Genomic DNA, 18,556 nt, shown 5'->3' on the forward strand with positions numbered 1-18,556 from the left:
CCGCTAGCCCCTCCTCCGGATCGCCCCTCGGGATTCTGGTACTTGTAGTTCAGTAGTGGATCACCCAGGTGGGTGCAAGTCGGTACTTGTTGGACTGATGAATCTCTAGACCCGATACATGTCCCGGGTTTTTGGGTATCGCCCGAGACATGGCTCGGGTTTCGGGATAACTTCTCCTCCACCCCTAAACCATTTTCTCTACTGATGAGGGAAGTTATCCCGAAACCCGAGCCATGTCTCGGGCGATACCCAAAAACCCGGGACATGTATCGGGTCTAGAGATTCATCAGTCCAACAAGTACCGACTTGCACCCACCTGGGTGATCCACTACTGAACTACAAGTACCAGAGTCCCGAGGGGCGATCCGGAGGAGGGGCTAGCGGTGTGCGCTCCATTGCGGTGTTTTTTACTAATTGGCTCCCTTGAGCTTTGAGCCGACGGGCTCCTGGATGCTGCCCTGCGTGCCGGTTCGGGCATCGAGGCCATTGACTGTTGTTTGGCGGCCTTCTCCTCCACCCCTAAACCATTTTCTCTACTGATGAGGGAAGTTATCCCGAAACCCGAGCCATGTCTCGGGCGATACCCAAAAACCCGGGACATGTATCGGGTCTAGAGATTCATCAGTCCAACAAGTACCAACTTGCACCCACCTGGGTGATCCACTACTGAACTACAAGTACCAGAGTCCCGAGGGGCGATCCGGAGGAGGGGCTAGCGGTGTGCGCTCCATTGCGGTGGTTTTTATTGATTCTTCCCAGAAGTCTGTCCTCCTTAAGCTGCCCTTTGGGGGTTCCAAGGTGTTTGGTCATCAGCTGGAGGACATGGTCAAGCAGTCGGCGGAGAACCACAGGATTGTGTCTCCGGTCCGCCCTCCTTCTAGGGGGCGGGGTTTTGGCTACCGTCGTGCTTTTGGGCCTCCTGCTCGCGGCGCTTCGCAGCCCTTTCGTGGCTGGGGGGGCCCCTGGAAGTGCCAAGTCCCGGGCCCCTGCCAGTGTTGCTGCCTCCGTTTCCTCCTCTTCCCAATGACTGTCTGCCTTTGCCAGTTGGTGGTCGCCTCCAGTCCTTCCTTTCCCAGTGGTTGTCGGCTCCGGATGCCTGGGCAGGTCAGACTGTATCGGAAGGATGCCGGATCGAGTTTTCCTCTCCTCCTCCTCCGGTTTTCGTTCTGACTCCCCTGCCCCGTCTTTCTCTGCGAAGGGAGGCGTTGCTGGCCGGTGTGCGGCTCCTGTTGGAGAAGAAGGCTTTTGTGGTGGTTCCTCCTCTGGAAAGGGGCAGGGGTTCCTATTCGATCCTCTTTCTGGTCTCCAAGAAGGATACTTCGGATGTTCGTCCTGTTTTGGATCTGAAACAGGTCAATCGCTTTGTTGTCCATCGTCCATTCAAGATGGTGACTCTACAGTCCATCCTGCCTCTGGTGCTTCCTGGGGGCTTCCTGGCGTCCCTGGATCTGATGGATGCATATCTGCACCTTCCTGTGCATCCGGCGGACCAGCGGTTTCTCCGGTTTGCTGTGGGTTCCCTGCACTACCAGTTCTGGGTGCTCCCGTTCGGCCTTTCCTCGGCGCCAAGGATTTTCACCAAGCTCTTGGCCCCGCTGGTGGGTATTCTTCATTCCAGGGGGCTGCTGGTGTTTCCCTATCTGGATGACTGGTTGATTGTCTCTCCTTCTTTTTCTTAGGCTCTGTTGGATGTGGACCAGGTGTGTCTTCTCCTGGTTTCTTTTGGGTTCCTCATCAACCACCGGAAGTCCTCCCTGGTGCCCTCCCAGGAGTCCCTGATATTCCAGGGGGCTCTCTTCCGCATGGACCTGGGCTTGGTGTTCCTCTCTCTGGAGCGCCAGTTGACTTTGTTTTGTCACCTTTCTTGGCTTCTGTCCCAGTCCAGGTGTCTGCCCATCTCTGGTTGCGGAGTCAGGGGGAAATGGCGTCCACTTTGCATCTCCTTCCTTGGGCCCGGCTGCATCTGTATCCCCTGTTGCATCATGTCCTGTCGCACTGGGATCCTGCCTCCCTGGATTACGAGGCTCTGATTCCTGTCTCTGCGGAGATTCGGGCGGATCTCCAGTGGTGGTTGTCCCCTCATTCTCTTTCCCGGGAGTTCGATCTCCTGCCGCCTCGGTCTGTGGTTGTGCTGTCCACGGATGCCAGTGCCTTGGGTTGGGGTGCTGGGCTGGGTGCCTCCATGGCTCAGGGTCGGTGGTCCCGTTTCGAGTCCCTCTAGTCCTCGAACTGGAAAGATTTGAGGGCGGTTTGGTTGGCTCTTCAGTGGTTCGCTCCTCTCCTTCGGGGTCGGGCGGTCTCGGTGCAGACCGACAACCAGGTGGTTCGTGCTTATGTCAATCACCAAGGGGGCATGTGTCGATCTTTGTTTCTCCTCTCCCGGAAGATCGGGCTTTGGGCCGAGTTGAGTCTCCTGTCTCTGACGGCGGTCTATCTTCCGGGGACGGAGAATGGGCCTGCGGATTCTTTGAGCAGGGTGTTCCCCTCATCGGTGTCCCTGTGTCTGTCCTCACTTCTATTCGATCAGATTGTCCTCCGTTTCCGCCGTCCTTGGCTAGATCTTTTTGCCTCTGAGGCTTCTGCCCTTCTGCCTCTGTTTTGCAGCAGAGTTCCCTCACGGTTGGCGTGGGCCACCGATGCCTTCTCGATTCCATGGTCGTCGGGCCTGCTGTTTGCCTTCCCACCGTTTGCCTTAATTCCGCGGGTCCTCCGGAAGATTCGGTTGGATCAGGCGGAGGTTCTCCTGGTGGTCCCGGAGTGGTGTCGTCGGTCTTGGTTTCCCCTTCTGCTGACCTTTTCTGTTCACCCTCATTGGAGGTTTCCCCTGTGTCCCTCCCCTCTGCGGGCTCCTCTTCTCGGGATTGCTTCCCTGCGCCGCCTCCGGCTGGGGGTTTGGCACTTGAAAGGTTGAGTTTGCTGGGTCAGGGTTGCTCTGTGGAGGTTGCGCATTGCCTTCAGCTGTCTCGGCGCCCTTCCACCTTGTGGTCCTATGCGCGTCATTGGAAGAACTTCTCCTCCTGGTGTCTTGGGAAGGGTCTCTCTTCTGACTCCTGTGAGGCTGTCAGGGTGTTGGACTTCTTGCGGGATGGTTTCGTCTTGGGTCTTGCAGTTTCTTCCCTGCGGGCGCAGTGGGCTACCATTTTTGCCTTTCGGGGTTCCTCTGTGTCCTCTGTTTCCCCGTTGGTGGCTCGCCTTCTGGGGAGTTTTTTGCTTCAACGTCCCGTTTCTCGCTCTCCTGTGCCTCCCTGGGATCTTCTCTTGGTTCTCCGGGCTTTGACGGGCCCTCCTTTAGAGCCTTTGGACTCCGTGGCCCTGAAGTTCCTCTCTGCTAAAGTCCTTTTCCTGGTGGCCATTACGTCTGGGCGTAGGGTTGGTGAGCTTGGGGCTTTGATGGCTTCTCCCCCCTTTTTGCGCTTTTGTGCTGACAAGGTCATTCTCCGTCCCAGTCCGTTTTTCCTACCTAAAGTGTTGTCTTCCTTTCACTGTCAGGAGGATATTGTTCTTCCGGTCTTTTTTCCGGATCCTGCCTCTCCTGAGGAGGTGGTCCTTCATTCAATGGATGTGCTGAGGGCTCTCCGCATCTACTTGGATCGGACCTCTGGTTTACGTAAGGTGGATACCTTGTTTGTCACCTTTGACCTCTCTGTGATGGGTCTTCGTCCTTCTTTGTCCACCTTGTCCCGTTGGGTCAAGGGTGCCGTGACTTCTGCATACGAGTCTGCCCACTGTCCTCTCCCTTCTTCTGTTCAGGGTAGGTCGACCAGGGGTGTTTCCTCCTCCAGGGCTATGTTCAAAGGAGCCTCATTGCGGGACATTTGTAATGCTGCCACTTGGGTCTCTCCCCATACTTTAGTTTTGCATTACCGTCTTCAGTTGGGGATGGCGGCCTCTGCTGCCTTTGGTGCTCATGTCCTGTCTGCGGTACAGGGTTTGTAGACTGTACTTTTTTTTGTTGATTAAAATGGACCTGTTTTCTTGCACTTTTTGGTCTGTTTGTTTCTTACAATCACCGTGTGCTTGGGTATGGGCTCACTGTGAAGGAATGGGACGGGGAGACTGGACGAGGAGGTAATGCCCGGTTACTCACCGGTAATACTTATTACTCCGAGTCCTGGTCTCCCCGTCCCATTCCTGAGCCCTTCCCTCCCTCCCTGGCTTGCTTTGTTGCTTTGGGGTGATTGTTTCGCTTTCTGGGTTTGTTTTCTTTGGTATTCTCAGGATGTTTCTTTCGAGCACTTCCCCCTTTATTGTCACGTGATAGTGACGCCATATTGGGGGAAGTGCAAAAGCTCAGCTAGGTTATAGGTTTCTGTGGAGCAGACTAGCTGCTCACTGTGAAGGAATGGGACGGGGAGACCAGGACTCGGAGTAATGAGTATTACCGGTGAGTAATCGGGCATTGCTAAAATAAAAAAAAAACATGATGATAACTAAGCAGCAGGCAATATGAGCAATTTCGTAAAAATGAAAAGCTTCCTCATAAATCTCTTCTATAAAAGCCTGCATGGAGGAGTTGCAAGGCTGGAAGATATAGGAGGATGTTGAAGGACCTCATGTTGGCTCTAGAAGCTCATAGACTAAGCAAGGGTGCCCCAGACCTTAGTGCAACAAGGAAAATGCCTTCAGTCCCTGGGTTAAGTAGTCAGTCTTGGTTCAGCGATGTTTAGTAAAATGAATATCCATGTTCATGTCCTTTTCGTTTTTATTGTGTTTCTTGGGAAGATTCTACAATCATTCTTCCTAGATCACAATAAGGCAAGCAACAGATTTACGTAATTAGGGTGAGAGCATGTGGTGAAGGATTTTGAGATCCACTGTTGCTTAACCAAAAATAGGGCAGGCTTTCGCCTTCAGCTTGTCGATCTTTGACATAGCCCGGGTTACATTTCCTGGTGAGTAGTAAAGAAACAGAGGCACATTTTGTTCTTCTTATTGTATTGTACATTTGTACTAATTTTATGAGCTGGTCCCAAAAAAGAAATTATAGTGATGATCCTATTACATAGCTATCCAATTAAAGTTGAGTTTGAACACCAGTCTACCAATCAGGGTGAACATTGCTTTGAGACTGAGATGTTTTTCCTTACAAAACTGTCATGCTATTATTGGTAACGTCGTTCTATCCCTAGGACTCTGTGTGTTAACTTTTCTGGGGTCTGTTCTCCATTCTTCACACCCCCACCTGTAGGGATGTGTCTTGGTGCTCTCCAGTGCCACTATTAGTGACTTTCTCCTCTCTCCTTCTTCCATAGAATCCACAGCAAATTTAAAAACAGGAAAAAACTTACACTAACATCTGCATGGAGTTCTGTTACCATGCATGCTTCTCACAGCACACACTCTACATGCACCGTGGGATGTCACTACAAGGGTCGGGAATCTACAAGTAGAACTTTACACGATTGGTGCCAGTAGGACAACACTCCTTCTGAAAAAGAGAAATATATCTGTTCAATGCTCGGATTATAAAAACGGCTTGCTGCTTCCATGACTGCTTAATGTCGGTAGACCCATGCCAGGTAGAGGGCATGCTTTTTGTGCCCCTTTGCGTTTCATGGCCAGACTAGTGGCCTTAGAGTGAAAAGACCATGCCTAGGTCTGACTATGCACCTTGGATTAGCATGTGAGCTGGGCCACAAAAAGTCAGAAAACCACACATGCTCTTGAGTGACTCAGGGCAGGTCTACACACCAGTTTACCAAGTGATGGTAATATCTATCCAAACATTCAGTCTTTTGAATTTGAGTGCCATACGTATGCAGCCAACGTACAGATCATTATGCATTTTGGTGGAGGTTTGGAGTGAAAAATATCTAAACTTGGATTATGCCTCGGTCCTCAGTGACGTTACAATAGCTGCACAATTGATTTTAGGAAGAACTGTGATAAAATGAAGGTTGTGATTCGTGGTGGTCACCCTGATGTCTGGACTTCTTTGCTTTTACCCATCACCATGGTAACCCTACTTTTCCTCATCCCACATTCTGGTTATGACTGTAATTCAGCAAGAATTGGTATTGATACAGAGGTATCTCTTGCTTCTCAAATTAGTTTTAAGGGTGACCTTTGAATTTTTTTTCTTTCTTCTTGACCCAAAAGTCAAACATCGGTTGTCAAGATTATTATCTCCTCCCACCTGGATGAAGAAAATTCTTTGTATCTTGCCCTTTTCACAGTGCTCATCTACTAGCCTCCTTTTTTTATTTCACCTCAGGGTACCTCTCCTTCTTGACAACGCTAGAGCTGGCTTCGTCTGACATTTCTCTATCTAAAAGTATTTAGGAACTTGACTAGTTGAGTGGCCAGCCTTCTCAAACCAGAGGTTACCTCTGTTCATAGGGCCTGCACTGGTGATTTAACTTTTAATGCTCCTGGCACAAGATTTGAACCTCTCTTCCTTTTCCCTTTAGGAGTCTCTCTAATTATTTTCCTTTGCAAAAGTTCAATATGCAATTGTTTTCCAAACCATAATCCCTTTACCTTTTTATGTACCTTGACAATATGTATGCACCTTCATTATACATTTAAAGTCATGGTGCCGATATGTGGAGTTAAAAATAGTAAAACTATACTTAACTATGTATAAATTGGCAATATTGTAGTCTTCATTGCTATTGCTGTAACCACAAATTCTGCAGTCACATTTCTGACAAATAAGGTCTCCCAGAGGTAGCAAGGTGTATAGTGTCTTGCTCTGTGATAGTCCAGCTTATTAGAATGGACATTGAATGGAACTATACTTTCATTTCTGCAGCAGAGGGGTCGCGAGCGAACATCAGAAAAGGTTCTTATATCACCGACAATTCTCACAAAACTGTAGTTATTGTATTTCAAGTCATCAGCACTCTGGAGTTACCAGAAGGAAACAGGCGGCGCTACACAAATCTTCCAACTAAATACATTTCTACTATTTGTAGACAATGAATGCAAACATGGCTGCTGTTCATATTCTTTAAACTACTAATCTCAGTCAATGGCCAACAGCCTATGCCAGCCACATCCAAGGATTCCTCTGTAGGCATAGCTTACAAATGAAATGCCTGAAAGTACTGTGCGAGTAGTGAACCTCTCTATAAGATTGGTTGTGATTCCTCTACTATAAGAATCTAGAATTTTTCTGGCTTGTTCTTCTCTCTATGGAAATAGCTTATTTTTTCCTGAGGATTATCTTGTCAGATCCAACTTCTGTCATTTAAAACCTAATATGCCCCAGAGACAGTTACCTAAGCCCATTTTTGTCTTTATTCAGATCTATATGATTTGCGGCTGTTTTTTTTGTGAATTAAATATTCACTTCTTTGCCGTTAGCATTCAGGGTGTTTTTACCTGAGTCTCTTTTAACCAGGTGAAAGCTTTAAAAGCCCTGCCTCCAACACATTTCCCAAAACAGGAATAACTAAAAAAAAAAATTAACAAAGGAGAATATATATGAAGCGAATCAAACAAGGAGACAGATGATAATAATGTTTCTTAGAAGCAGATGATTGTGTGGCTCTAGTGAAAACAGGGAAATGGATACTGTTAACATAAACTTTTTCCAAAATTTACAGGAGAAATCAAAGGCAAATGTTTCACTCCTGGGGTAAAGTTGAGAGATAGGTTCTGATCCGTTGTCCTCTGGACCAGGCGCTTTTATGCAGGAGCGTTGACCCCTATGAGATTTAATGCTAACCCAAGCATCCCCTTATAGAAGTTTGCCTATAACTCTCCCTTAAAGTTTCACATGCTGGGTCTGCTTTTCAGCAGGGATTCAGATTGTTTAATATTCTGAATCAAAGACCTTGTGTGAGGCACATAATGTAAAGAAAACTAGGCATCCCTCACACATTCTTCATAGGGGCCATCATCTTGATTAATGCCACTGCACAGGAGCTTTTCTTTCACAGCTGGGCATTGCTCATCTACTTTTTCTTTCAAGTCCTCATAAAAAGACATTTATTGGAATTAGGCGCATGCTCCATGCCTGCTATTATTCTTTGCCCGCATGCCTTATTCCCTCTGTGACTACAAACAGCACTTCAGTGCCCCGAGCCCTTGGCCTGTGGGTTCCACTCTTTCGAACTTAAAGGACTGAGGATGATTTGTGGCAAGTGCTGGTGGTATAAAGGGCTGTAGGGGTTTTTCATACATTTCATTTCAGAGAGAGCCTGAAGGGCTTAGGGCATACAGTCTTCAGTCTCCCTGATTGATCAATGAGTGACCTCAGAGCTTTAATAGTAAACATTTTAAAAAATACAGCACCAAAGTTTTTCTTAGGAGCCTGCCACTGGGACTGCTGATTGCTAGGGTTGCTAAATACTAAGGGTACCTTTTTTTAATTCCACCTCACGCCTCTTTCTTCCACCTCACTAATCATACTGTCTCTGCAGGTTCTTTTTCATCCCTTCTCTCTTTGTCACTGTTTTATGTCCTACTCTTCCTAATTCCTTCTCTCTTTTCTGCCTTTCTCTCTCTTGCACTGGGTCAAAGTCAGATGATGAAAAAGTCTCGGTGCTCAAAAACCACCAGCAATTATTATGCACTAATGGACCTAACACTACTCATTGAAGCAAATGGCGTATTTGCTCACAGTTAGCCAATGAAATTATGACCATCCCTTCTAGGCCGTTTAAATGCATGTTTGAATTTTACTTTTCTAGGAATGTGAAGGGGAACGAAGTTCGTGAATGCCAGGAATATATTCTTAAAGAAGGGATAGTGCATGGATGTAAATTCTCTGACACATTTTACAGTGTGCACAGGATTAATATTTTGGTCACAGACAGTTCGTTGAAATCGGGAAGATTCTACTCGTCTCTGGATCCAATTACTATTTGTAAGTACTCACCTTTTTTTACACTTAAATTTGTTCTTTTTTGATAGGGTGATACATTGTTAACCAGAGGTGGGGCACGTTTTAAACATTCAAATTAAATAATAAACGTTATATTGAAATTATGGTACCTTTAATAAGCTAACGCATATTGTTGGAGCTGACTTTCCTGGCTACATATTTAACTTAGGCTGCACTTTTCTGTCTTTTACAGATGATTTAATGAAGAAGGAAGCACACATATTTGCTCACTTTACTAGCCTTCATAATACAAAAGATTATCTAGCTGGCAATTTTTATCCTGCTTGCCATTAGCAACCTAAGACCAAACTTCTGAATGAATTGATCTACATAATTTATTTTGTGAATTCAGTTAACTATTTTTGAAATTATTCAGGTAATTCATTTTAGGACAGATCAAGATTACACCTCTTGCTTACATCAATACATTCCGCAAAAATAACGCAATAGCGTAAACACAATTAACAAATTAATTTCGTGTGACAAAAAACACAAAGAAAAGAATGAATTTTGAAAATTAGACCAGTCATCTTTTTAACAGCAACACTATTCTAAAGTTCATTGCCAGGTTTAGACCACATTCAGGGGGTGCCAGCCGGAGGGAATGAGAACTCAAGACATCAGGAAATTAACTGGCAATTAACTGTTGCATAGGGTTGCTGTTAAAAAGTTTCCTTCGGCCTGTTTGCACAAGGTTTGGTTGACGTGTGGCAAATGAAATGATAAAGCCTCCCTCATCTTCATCGTCATCTCCTCTCTCTCTTTCCATAGTCCCCCAGTTGCACCAGCTAGGCCTAATTTGAAGCTCAGTTTATTTGTGTCTCAAAAGAGAGCCATTCTGTTGAGAATTCCCTATCTGAGACAGGTTGGAAACTCAAGAAACTCCTCCTTTCCTGCCTGCGTTGCAAGAGATTATTTATCAGACTGTGGCTGCTGCCTTGCAGGACATTCCTCTTCTGCCTAAATTGCCTAGGTGTGAGGTCCAGGATGATGAACCACAGGATGAAGATGTAAGGGGATGTTTTGTTCAGAGAGCAGATCTCATGGAGGTCCTGCAGCATCTCAGAGGCAACCTGCCTTTCCCTGAACCGGAACAAGAGGAGAGTACCCATTTTCTATGGCATTATCCACTCAAGGAGCCTGGTTCTCTTCCTTGGCATGGAACGGTCTGCAAGCAGCTAGCAAGGGAACTATAAGAAGTAGCTTGAATGTTTTCTTCTAGGCACCTAATGAAAAGCCATTCATTTCAGGGATTTGTTTTAAGGCTTCCCAACTATTGTTAAAATGGATTCTTTGATAGGGCATGTTAGGCTTTCAGCTTCTCAGTAAGCACACCAGTGTGCACTAGCACATATGCTAGTTCTGTGGCCCAGTCTTTCTCAAAGGTCTTTCACGCTCTAGCAGGACAAATGCAACACGTTCTGTACTGCACAGCTATTATGATGGAATGGAAGAACAAGTGAGGTTCCTATCAGATCTATCTTTTGACAGCTTGTGCATAAATACCGTAGAGGCTGAGGCAGCAGTTGGAGCTAGGAACAGCATTCGGATGAGGTTGTGGAGGACAGACACAACAGTGAGTTCTCTCCTAATGCTTTTCCCAATGAGTTGAAATAACTTTTTGGAACTCGACTTGAAGATCTATTAAATAGCATGAAGAGGACTGAAAGCTTGTTTCTCCAGTCACTTCCTAGTGAGGTTTGGTTAACACCTTCAATGCTACAGAGATTCATCCCCCATGCTGATCATCGATGAATCCCATTGTTCATGACGAGCTGAGCTCGTCATGAGCACACAAGCAGTGTACTGCATGACGAGCTGAGCTCGTCATGAGCATGGAAGGGGTTAAAGGAGACTGATTGGTCCTCAAGCTCCTACAAAAAATGGCAACTGGCCCTCCTGCTCCTACAAAAAATGGCAACTGGCTCTTCAGAGGTAGGGGCTGAAACAGGGTGCTTATGCTACTGAAAATTCCTAACCCTAATCTTCAGCTCCAGTTTCCCCACATTAAAGGTGTGAAGATCTAGTGGGGGGACAACTGAAGAATTTTTGGGAAATTTGGTAGGCTTTAATTCCAGATAAGCAAAGCATATTTCCATCGTCTTTTCTTTATTTACACACACTGTCCAGCTAACGCGTTTCGTCCCATAACCAGTAGGGCCGAAACACGTTGGCTGGACAATGTGTGTAAATAGTAGGGCCGAAACACGTTGGCTGGACAATGTGTGTAAATAAAAAAAAGATGATAGAAAAATTAAGATTTTGAAAAAATACATCTAAACAGACTTCTTTACCTGGTGCACCTCCATATGCTTTACTGATCAAGGATCTGGCACACAGTGGCACTGAACAACGGCACGTGCAGGGGGGTTTGTGCACAGGACGTCTGAATCTTCATAACTAAGTGTAAGTGTCAGGCTGACAAGTCCGCCGTTGGGTTCTCTTTCATTTGACATTTAATTCCAGATAACTTGGTAAGCAGCATCATTGATCACTGGTACATTATTCAGTTCACAAACATTTCACCAGACTTGTTGTGAGGCACTCCATTCCAACATTCTGTGTAAGATCAGGTAGCATTGTGAAAGAGAATACATATCTACATGCAAAAGGGGCTACCCTTATTTGAAACCACCTGGAGCCATGGACAATGAACACACGTAGACTGAACATAGGTTCCATCAAGTAGACCAACAAAAATGGAAACACAATAAATGTATATGTTAAATGAAGTATGCATCAATAAACGTACGGAATGGGAACCGCACACTTTGTAAGTGCGGCTCATTTACTGCTTCAGAAAGTGCTTGTTGCTCGTATATGCTCACACAGTGGTAGACAGGCGAATAAAAAACAGTATATATTCACCAGTACAGCAATAAACTCAAATGGCAAATGGAACCTGCTTGGATGTACTCACTCACTGACCCTTAGTCTTCTGTATATGTAGTGACATAGATTGACAATTTTTGTGGATCTGTTACCTTACTGTGATTGATGGGCACTGCAACATGAATGTCCACTTGTGCAGCCAGGTGACTCTCTAAAGTTTTGAACATTGTGGTTCTACTGCCTCTAAATGAGGCAGAGAAAACATAAGGTTGACAGGATTGGCATCTGTTTTTTAAGACCCTTTAAATAATTCCATTTGTTCTTTGAGGATTCGATCCCTTTGTAATAGACATCTGAAAGATTCCTGTTGGTTGTTTACTTATGTAGAGTCTCATCAAAAACATTGAAATTATATTCAGAGTACTGAACTATTTTTCCTTATTATTTTATTCAATCATTATTTTAAGGCTATTTGGAATTACGACTCAATGTTAGCAACGTTAACAATATTGAGCAAGCGTTGGTAAATGCAGTAGGTTTCGCCTATGTGATTAATAATAAGCAGTTTTTTGTTGTAAGTTGTAGCTTGCTGAGTAGTTGTACAATATAAGTTATAGAAAGTCTGTTAAAGTCTTATGACTTGTTTATGTACAAAAAGGCAATATATTGTGCTGTTACTAAAGGTATAGTGTGGGTAAGTAATAGCAACATTTTGAAAAATGAAGGGGATGAATAATAGAATTAATTGATGTAATAGCAATATTATGTGTTTAGAAGAGTTCTGACAACTTTTGGACTCAGTGCCACTGCATCAACTACACCATTCAAATCATGCCCCTAATGCCTGCAAGATAACTGCATTTGTGACTGACTGCCTGTTTAGTAGTAAAATATAGCAATATTTGGTGTTTAGCGGGATTCCTAGAGATTTTGGCCTCAGTGTCACTGCACCTGCTGCACTATTGAAATCATGACTCTAGCGCATGCAAGCTAACTGCCCTTGTGACTGCTTATTCAGTAGTTCCATATAGAAATATCTGGTGTTTAGACGAGTTCTGACAACCTTTGGCCTAGGTGCCACTGCACCTGCAGTACCATTGAAATCATGGCCCTAGTGCCTGCTAAATAACTGCCGTTGTGACTCCCTGTTTAGTAATAACATTTTGCAATAATCTGTGTTTATTGGGGTCCCTAGAGCTTTTGGCCCCGGTGACACTGCTCCTGCTGCACCATTCAAATCAAACTCCTTTTAACTGAAAGATATCTGGAATTGTGTCTGAGTGTATGGTAGTAAAATATAGCAATATTGGGTGTTTAGAGGAGAACCTTTAGGTCCAGTGCCACTGCACCTGCTGTACCATTCAAATCATGACCCTGTGGTCTGCAGGGTAACTGCACTTGTGACTGCCTGTTTAGTAGTAAAATATAGCAGTGGTAGGTGTTTCGTGGAGTGCCTAGAGATTTTGGTCCTGTTGTCACTGCACCTGCTGCACCATTGAAATCATGACCCTGTTGTATGCAAGGTAACTGCACTTGTGACTGTCTTGTTTAGTAGTAAAATGTACCAATATTCTGGGTTGAGTGGGGTCCCTAGAGCTTTTGGTCCTAGTGCAGCTGAACCTGCTGCACCACTTTAATCAAGCCCCTTTCAACTACAAGGTAATTGCAATTGTGGCTGTCTGTTTAGTAGTCAAATATAGCATTATTGTGTGTTTAGAGAAGTTCTGACAACTTTTAGGCCCGGTGTTACTGCACCTGCTGAACCATTCAAATCATGACCCTCTTGTCTGCAAGGTAACTGCGTTTGTGGCTGCCTGCTTAGTTGTAAAACAAAGCATAGCTCTTGTATATTAACTGAATTTTTAATGAGCAATGTTTATTACATTTAAAATTTGATCATAATAGGCAAATAGATCAAGTTGAAAAAATCTATCTGATAATGCCTACAAAGTGCAATGAAAGGTACTGAGGCATGAATAGGAAATCATCAAATGCTCTAGGGCTAAATCATCTGCTTTCACAACTAAGTAATACAAAGCAAGCATTCCAGCATACTGTTAGACGCTGTCTGCCTTTTCTGTGGGAAGAGATCTCATCTTGACACTGAACGGGGCTTAAACAGTGTGTATGGCTTCAGTAAAAGTATCATAAATGTGTGCAGCATGGAGAAATTAACCACCAAAAAATGTCAACCTGATAAGAGCCCCCTTTTAAGATATATTAAATATAAGAGATTTCACAAGCACAGGTGAAACTTAAAAACGAGGGGCAGATTTACAACTTCTGGTGCATCTCTACTAATCAGCAGGGATGCGCCAGAAGAGTTGCGACGCATCTGGCCACCTGTGCGCCACCACGGATGTGCCGCATTTACAATGTGGCGTACCATGGCACATGGATGGGCAGATGAGTGTCGCATCCCCCGGCTGAAGGGTGGCGCATTGCTGGAGTCGCGTCGCAAGCACGACGCAGCTCCAGCAATGCTCGGGGTGCCCCTATGCCTAACATACTGCGTCAATCCTTGCACCTGCTTCAAGCAGGAGCAGGGTTTTGACGCAGCATGGCCGTAAAAGTGACTGAGTCAAATCTTGTAGATTTTACTCAGCCACTTTTGCGAGGCGTTCCTGTGCCGGAACGCCCCCATCCCCCCCCCCCCCCACTTGCGGTGCAGGGCTTCACAACGTTACGTATCTCCCTAGATGCGTCACGTTGTAAATACCCAGCAGCATGGCGCTGGCTTTGCGTCGCCTGTGCGTCACAAAAGTGACGCAACAGCGGCGCAAATGTGGCATAAGGGGCTTGTAAATCTGCCCCCAAGAACTCTGTGCCCTGTGTTTAAAGATGACTTGCAGTTTTTATGCCATCAACCCCACATCTTTACCTTGGAGAAATGCTCACGATCTCTGGTTCTTCTCAGCTCACCCACAGACTGCAGACTAAGTGTAAAAAAGAAAACAAAAGAAACAGGCCCGTTCCAAATAAGTAACCTGGCTCTAGAACATCTTCCCTGTATCCATCAGGACTGCTCCCACAACAGCTCTAGTTTAGGAAAGGGTGACGACTCACCTTTTTTAAGAACACTACATCACATTGCATTAACTGTCCACAATCCAGCATCCAGGTATTACTCGTTGACTTTATGCTTTGACCATGTATAGAGCTGCGCTGCTTTTTGGATGGGTTTGTGCTATAGAAATGCCATGTCCATACATACAATGATGTGAGAGTGTACGTAAATGTGGCCCAGCGTCGGATTGGTAACGAGGGCACTCGGGCAATGCCCGAGGGGCCAGTGTCAAGTTCCAGCTGTGGGCTACTTTTCTGAGGAGCCTGGAGGCCGATTTGTGCAGTTTCTGTATTGTTCAATGCTGCCAGCGGCCCAGTGGGTGCCGGAGTGGCCTTTCTGGAAATAAATGGGCGTCCATTACCTCCCTCTTATCAATGGCAAAGGTGTCACTCCCTTTCTCCCGCTGGGCCGGCAAAATAATGTATGCATATTGAGTGGGGCAGGGGGCCTGAGCTAAAGTGGCCTCACTTGTTTTCAGGTGTTTCACCACTGTAACCTAATCCGTGCATTTGTTTTTAACACCCCCCCTCCCTTTTTAAATAAAATTTCGCTGAAGCAGCGTTTTGAAAAGCAATATGCAAATGTGGGCCACTTTTTTTTAGCCTGCCCGGGCCGATTTTTAATCCCAATCCAACCCTGATGTGGCCTTGCTGAGTGAGGGAACCCCCTCCATAACCTTTCATGTATCAGAAGGTAACTGATCGCATGTAAAGGAAGGTGATGAAATGATGACGCTTTATCGAGTCTCACCGTGTCATTGTGTTTCAGTGCGTCCTGGGCCTCCACACATCACTGTAACAAAGCTCCCCATCGACAGAATACATGTGAAATGGAACGATTCCGAGTGGCATGTCAAAGAATATGAAGTGCAAAGCAAAGACAGCAAATCACAAACCTGGACGACATATACTGTGAGTAATTCAAGCAATATTTAAATTATGGTAGGTGGTGGAGTTTCCATCTATTCAAGATGGACTTTTATACATAACTAGGAGATTCCGGTCTATGCTTAATATCATACTGCACTGGCACTCATGCAAAGCAACACTACGTGACGCACACAATACCGTTGGTCAGTTTTTGTGCGCAAAAGGGTATTTGGCAAAAGTGAAAACAATAAACCGCATTGCATCGCATATCGTGACATCCATAACAAAGTAGTCCGTGGACACTCAAAACCGTATGCACTAAAGGCATATCAATTTAACTCATGCAAAGTGTTGGGATCTGACTTTACATGGAATATTACCGCCAAATAAAAACATGCAACCAGTCGGTAAAATTAAATCTCATACTTCCACAAGTGCAATTGTCACGAAACTTACACACTTTTTTGCAATATTACTTTATTCAGTCATTCACATGAAAACAATTGTACTTAAAGGTGTGCCTCGAGTTCAAAACTCACACCGGACACTGCTTGATTTACCTATGTGTTGTGGCACAACACAAAATTGTGTTTGGCCACGTAGGCAATGCAGCACTAAATATTTTAGTGCAGTACTACTTTGCAGAAATCTTATTAGCTCTCTCAAGAGTTAGGATGTATTGTCTTAGCATTTTAAAATCAAGTATGTGCTGTGAGATGGGAGGGATGTGTGTGTGCGTGTGTGTGTCTGTGTGTATCCTGTGTTTCTATATGCAGAGGGGGTCAGGGCATACCCTTACAGGGCATAGCCACAGATTATCGCCTGAGCGTCCACTGTCCTAACCCAGCATAAAAGATGTCATTGGTAATGTCATATGTGGTGCCATTTATGATGTAAATTGTGATATTGGGTGTGAGGTCATAAAAAGTACAAGGGGGCCTTGTGGTTGGTTAACTAACTACACAGTGTACATTTTCAGTAGTTTTGAGGTTTGCTGTGTAACAGTAATGTAACTTTATCATAGTATTTGTGGCCACATTATGTCCTCTGCTCAGTACCCCGCTATACAGTTACCACTGTGGTCATGCCCTGAAGTTCGTTGAACGCAGCCTAGTTTAAAGGACATGTGGCGTGTACCGTATCCCTGTCCTTAGTATCTGCAGGGCAAGGTAGCAGCTCATACCCTGTGGTCATCATTTACAGGGACAAGTCACTGGCCTGTGAGAATGCCTGGTCATACCATGTCAAGCCCTATGCACAGCATGCCTGCTACCCTACATATGTCTGTAGACAAAAACATATTCTGTGTACCTTGGGGAATATTTTAGTCAAACTTAATTGAAACTAGCAGTGCTCCTGATCTCATTCTCAGTCAAGAGTTGGTAAGACTAGATGCAACTTCAACAGTAACCAGCAGAAAATTGGGATTAGTCTTGCACTCAGTTCTTTCACCCAAATGTGATGCACGTGACATATGGTCTGTGTTCTTTGGGCGCAGGACCTCCCCTGTGACCATGTCATGCTTTCTACATTTCTACCCGTACAGATATGTCATGGTGCCCAACTTTGACGAGTGTTCTCGATCAAGTGTGCGGTCATGCATAGTATATTAGGGAGCTGGATGTGTTATGGTTATGTTGCTTACCATAACTGCTGAATTTCAGTAATGTTTATATTTAACTTTAGAACCGTAGTGTGAGCAGAATTTTTTCTGTGTTTGGTCATGCACAGCGGGTTGTTGGCACAGGTTTGGTTTTTGGTCATGCCTCTGAGAGCAAGTGCTATGAAATGATGTAATAAGGTTTAGAAAGCCACAAAAAATCAAATTGTGGCAGAAAACACTAACGCAACTCATGAGTGTGCTGCTAATGTTTGTAAAGAGAAAGAAGATACAGAAACCATCCTTGTAATAACAACAACCCGAGGTTTGAGTACCACACATGAGAATATGGAAAGATATGAAAATATAGTGTCTGCTGTTGCTGATATTAATCCCTAAACGAACAGGATTTTGCGTAAACCACCAGGGGCAACTGCTTTTACTTTCATAATGGCAATTGTTCCACATATAGGAGATTCTACATCACTTACAAATACAGTATACGATTGGTTCAAGAACATATTTTAGATTTAAGGCATCAAGATTACTGATATCCACTCTAAACAAAGAAGGACAATCATAAATGTTAATAGGAAAGCGTGTGAATGTAAAAGTATAAAGGTAATATTTAAAAACTCTAGGTGGATACTGTTGATTATGCACCAGTCATTAAAGTCTGAGCTTTCAGATCATCAATTCTGTACAGATATTAAAGTAAAGCCTCCAGGGTTTTTTATCCACAAGGAAATCAATGTGACAAAAAAATAATAAGGCAATATACATATCCACCCAGAGGAAATCCAAGCTCACAAAAGGCCGTAGGGAATGAGAGGTAAGATTGGTGGAGTTGGGAGGCTTAATAGTGGTAAAGTTGCAAAGTCTAAGACCATAGGGATTGTTTTAGTTAGAGATGTAAACTTGGAAATAGATAAAAGCAGAGGCCCTAAGGCTTGCAAGCTAGTGTGTCAGTCATTGCGCTATCTAAGCCTTCATCCTATGGTATTATTGCATTATGCATTACTGCATAATCTAATTCCATAACTTCTACTTTTCCTGATAAAGCTGACAGATTAGGAAACCATATGCATTTCAGAATATAGAGCTATTTATGACTATCTATGACAATACTGAAAGGAAGGAATGAGAAAAAGTGGAAGAGGCTTTGGATAAGCTCTTTGGCTGTATCCGATTTAGAGCACATAGGGTTCATGGTACCCCAAAGATACTGACAATATGATGATACTAAAAGATAAAGGAGGGTTTAGTACTGGAAGAAGATACTTCTGAAATTGATCCCAGTAAATATTTTAATGAAGCAGCGATGAACAAGGTGAAGCCTTTATGACCTACCTGAC

General features: G+C 44.6%; 1 protein-coding gene across 1 annotated transcript in view; it reads left to right on the plus strand.

The window, feature by feature from the left end:
• Positions 1–18,556, plus strand: part of IL13RA1 (interleukin 13 receptor subunit alpha 1) — a 286,361-nt gene that overhangs the window by 148,014 nt on the left and 119,791 nt on the right. The window contains exons 5-6 of the mRNA XM_078688547.1: positions 8,640–8,815; positions 15,501–15,643. Coding sequence (XP_078544673.1) covers positions 8,640–8,815; positions 15,501–15,643 — 319 coding nt within the window. The remainder of the gene's footprint in view (positions 1–8,639; positions 8,816–15,500; positions 15,644–18,556) is intronic.

The sequence above is a fragment of the Lissotriton helveticus genome, chromosome 4_1, assembly GCF_964261635.1.
Source record: "Lissotriton helveticus chromosome 4_1, aLisHel1.1, whole genome shotgun sequence".
NCBI classification, from domain to species: domain Eukaryota; kingdom Metazoa; phylum Chordata; class Amphibia; order Caudata; family Salamandridae; genus Lissotriton; species Lissotriton helveticus.